Source organism: Microtus ochrogaster, chromosome 26, assembly GCF_000317375.1.
Source record: "Microtus ochrogaster isolate Prairie Vole_2 chromosome 26, MicOch1.0, whole genome shotgun sequence".
In the NCBI taxonomy this organism is placed as follows: Eukaryota; Metazoa; Chordata; class Mammalia; order Rodentia; family Cricetidae; genus Microtus; species Microtus ochrogaster.
In genome coordinates this window covers 780,336-783,699 of record NC_022025.1, presented here as the reverse complement: position 1 = coordinate 783,699, position 3,364 = coordinate 780,336, and the positions used below count along the sequence as shown (strand labels likewise).

At 41.0% G+C, this 3,364-nt stretch overlaps 1 protein-coding gene across 16 annotated transcripts in view; it reads right to left on the bottom strand.

The window, feature by feature from the left end:
- Adam22 (ADAM metallopeptidase domain 22) overlaps positions 1-3,364 on the bottom strand; it is a 229,466-nt gene that overhangs the window by 60,345 nt on the left and 165,757 nt on the right. For all 16 annotated transcript variants that reach the window (XM_026784638.1, XM_026784643.1, XM_026784640.1 and 13 more), the window contains exons 10-12: positions 2,242-2,313; positions 1,343-1,509; positions 98-182 (exon numbers count right to left, since the gene is read on the bottom strand). In XM_026784638.1, coding sequence (XP_026640439.1) covers positions 98-182; positions 1,343-1,509; positions 2,242-2,313 — 324 coding nt within the window. The remainder of the gene's footprint in view (positions 1-97; positions 183-1,342; positions 1,510-2,241; positions 2,314-3,364) is intronic.

The following is a 3,364-nucleotide window of genomic DNA, read 5'->3' as shown; positions in this document are numbered from 1 at the left end:
TGTTCCCACCTGCAGCCATCATATCACTTTGTATTGCACAGATGTTTCCATCTGCAGCCACCATACCACTTTGTATTGCACAGATGTTCCCACCTACTTCATTCACGCCTCCTCCTCTCAGTAGCGAGCAAATCCCACCAATATAAGCTGCGCCGCTCCGGCTACTCTCAAATTGACTTCCCCTTTTAGAAAAGGAAACGGAAAATGCTTACTGATCATAGTTCACACAGCCAAGCCCCTCTCATAGTTAATGTACCACATTTATTTTCTCAGCACAGACAATACGTTCCCAAAGAGAAGAAGGAATGTGAAAATCATTTATGCGCATGATCAAAGGAAAAGGTTTCTGAGGGTTGCCTTCCCACATGATCAATACATATCTTATATGGAAATACATCTGTTAGAAATCAATTGTACATATAATACTCTGAGAATACAAAAAGTCACAATTTTGAGATTTAGCCCAAATAAATGACTTAAGTATAATTACTGACAAAGCATCAGACGTCCCTGCAATGAAGAGCCATGAAGAAGACAATCAGTCGATAGTCTTCAAAACTAGCAAGTTCAACATGGGCAAAGGCTGAGAAAATGTTTCAGCCTAAAGGAAACTCAAGAAATGAAAATGAATCACACTGTGCAGCGCTGAACTGGATGCTGAGAGAGGGAACTGGCTACAGAAGGGCATTGAGACAGCTGATGAAGTCTGAACACAGACCAAACACAGGCGATGGACTATGTAAGAATGTCGCAGTGTTACATATTCTGCTGTTCATGACTTACTATGGTATTTAAAAGAATGTCTTTACTTTGAAGGGCCTACACTGAATGACTAAGTACTTAGTAGTAAATGCAAACTTGCTGTCTCTAATTCATACTTGAACAGGAAATGAGAAAAAATGCAAATCTTGAGTTTGGGTAAAGCATACAGGCAATTTCCTTACAGCATTTTGGCATCTTTCCTCTAAATTTGGAATTCGATAACAATTAAAAATAACACCTAAAACACATCTTTCACAGCTGTCCTCAGTAGCTCTGATTTTAGAGGAGGTCTTAAAATTCTACAGAAGGTACTTTGCTGTTACATCAAATTATAAAAAGAAAGAACACAAGATCTGGAGAAGAGTTGGCAATAAATTCCAGAAACTTACTCAGCTCTCACCTCAAAACTTAAGTCACTTAAACCACATGAACATTACAAACTATCTGTATTTCAAATCTCCTTCCAAATGCACAGCCAAATCCCAGAGTAACTGCATTATCGCAGGATACATTTCAGCCAGAAGAAAGAGAGCATTCGCCATAGAACCAGGAGAAATGGAAAAATGTAAATGTTACGTACGAGAAAAGATGAACTGCGTCACTCTTCTCTTTGATAAAATCCCTCCTGTACTTCATAAACTCGCGCAGGGTGACCAGCGGGTTCTCAGAGATAGCAAACTTGTTGTCAGCAGCCCAGGTTTCCATGGCGACCAATACTATCCTAGTCTTAAGTTGGTCTTTATAGATCTAGGGCGTTAACGAAATGAACACATGGGCTACACACATGGCAAAGTCAGAGTATGAAGTTCCTTCCTGGACATGCCTTTGTTTAAATAAAGAAACCACTGTTTCTAAAAGAGACCATTACTTTCCCAATTTGAATGCACTTTCCTTAAAGAACAGAGAATCAAACTACTTACCAGGGAAAACCCAATGAACAAAGAAAATTTTAGATACAAACAGGGTTTTCTTTTGATAAATACTTATGCTGAATGCAAGGCTTTCCCTAAGTCCGCTTTTAGCATCTTACATAAATAATTTATGAAATCTTGAGTTTCTCTAACAAAAAAGCAGGATAAAGGATCTCTAAGGAAATGACTGCTACACAGCCTGTGTGGTGTTGAGGAAAATTACAGAGAATTATTTAGGGGCAGCCCCAACACTGTGCTGGGTGTTTCTGAAGAGGCTCAGCTCCTGCACCGTCTCTGCGCTGATGTCCCAGATGTCAACTGTGAGTTTCTTTGCTAAAGCCTATGGGTCAAGCTTTGTCTTTTCTGGTAAGAAACACACAAGAGAAAAAGCAACCGTATTTTTGGTCAGCCTACCTCCCCAGACAGACTAGTCAGTAGAGTCCCTGGCAAGATCGCCAAGGTCTCTGAGGTCATCCTGGCTAAAGTGTAACTTGGAGGAATGTGAATATAGGCACCTTGTTACCCACTGGCTGCCACAAGGGGCAATGCCGGACGGGGCGGTACTCACCATATCCGCCATGTTCACCACAGACTTTGCGTAGGTATTTGTGTGTACAACAGAAAGCCGATGCTTTTTGAACTGAAAGCAACAGACAAAAGGGAAGAGTGTTCAAAGTCACCAGGAAATAATCATCTTAGGACAGAAAACAAAATATCAGAAAAATCCCTAAGGCCTTCTGTCAAAAGAACACAAAAAGCAAAACACCTCAGGGAAAAACCTGTTTCTTTATCTACCCTGAAGCCTGAAAGCTGGGGACTAAACAAGATGACTATCACATCTGTGAGAAAAAGTTCAATTCAGTTTCACATGAAGGGGCTAGAATACAGCATATAATATATAAGCTGGGTGCACACAAGGGTCGGGGTTCATCCCTACCACACCCACTCCATCTGTTCACTCGAAAGCTGTTGTGAGCTGAAAGACATGCAAGCGAGAGACGACCAATGCAGATGTGTGTAAGACTTCACAAGTTCCCTAAGGTGCTATCTCAAGGAGATGGCTCGGTAAATGTGGGTCACATGTCCGGTGTTCTAAAAGGCTTCATCACATACAACCCAATTTCAATCTTTTTCAAGTAGCGCCCTCTCATGGCTACACTCAAGGGAACCCGTAGATAAGGAGTCCGCACTCTGGGAAACCAACTCTCATCCATGCTCTTGGGAACACCCATAGTAAAATTCACTGGGACAAAAACAAACCCACAAAAATAGTAGAAATGGGCTAGATGAGAAAAGAAGGGGGCAGCAGGACTAGGAAAGGGATAACAGGGAAGATAACAGAAGATAATGGGGTGGTGAAGAGGTACACATGGTCAAAATGCGTTACACACAATGAAAATATCATAGCAAGCTCATTATTATGTATATGTAATATATAAAAATACCTTTAAAAGAAGTATTTTTGAACCCTCATAAACAATTGCTAGTTACTTCTACCTAAGCATGTTTTCTATTTATAAGTTGTTCCTGGACAAAAATACTCTTGGCTGGGCTTCTCTGCCTTCTCTAAAGCTCCTGTCCAAACTGTGTGACTGTTTCCTGTGTTTGGTAGACCTCTGTATAGGTCGGGTATGATAAACCCCTATATAGGCTGTGTGTGCTAACCCCTATATAGGCTGTGTGTGCTAACC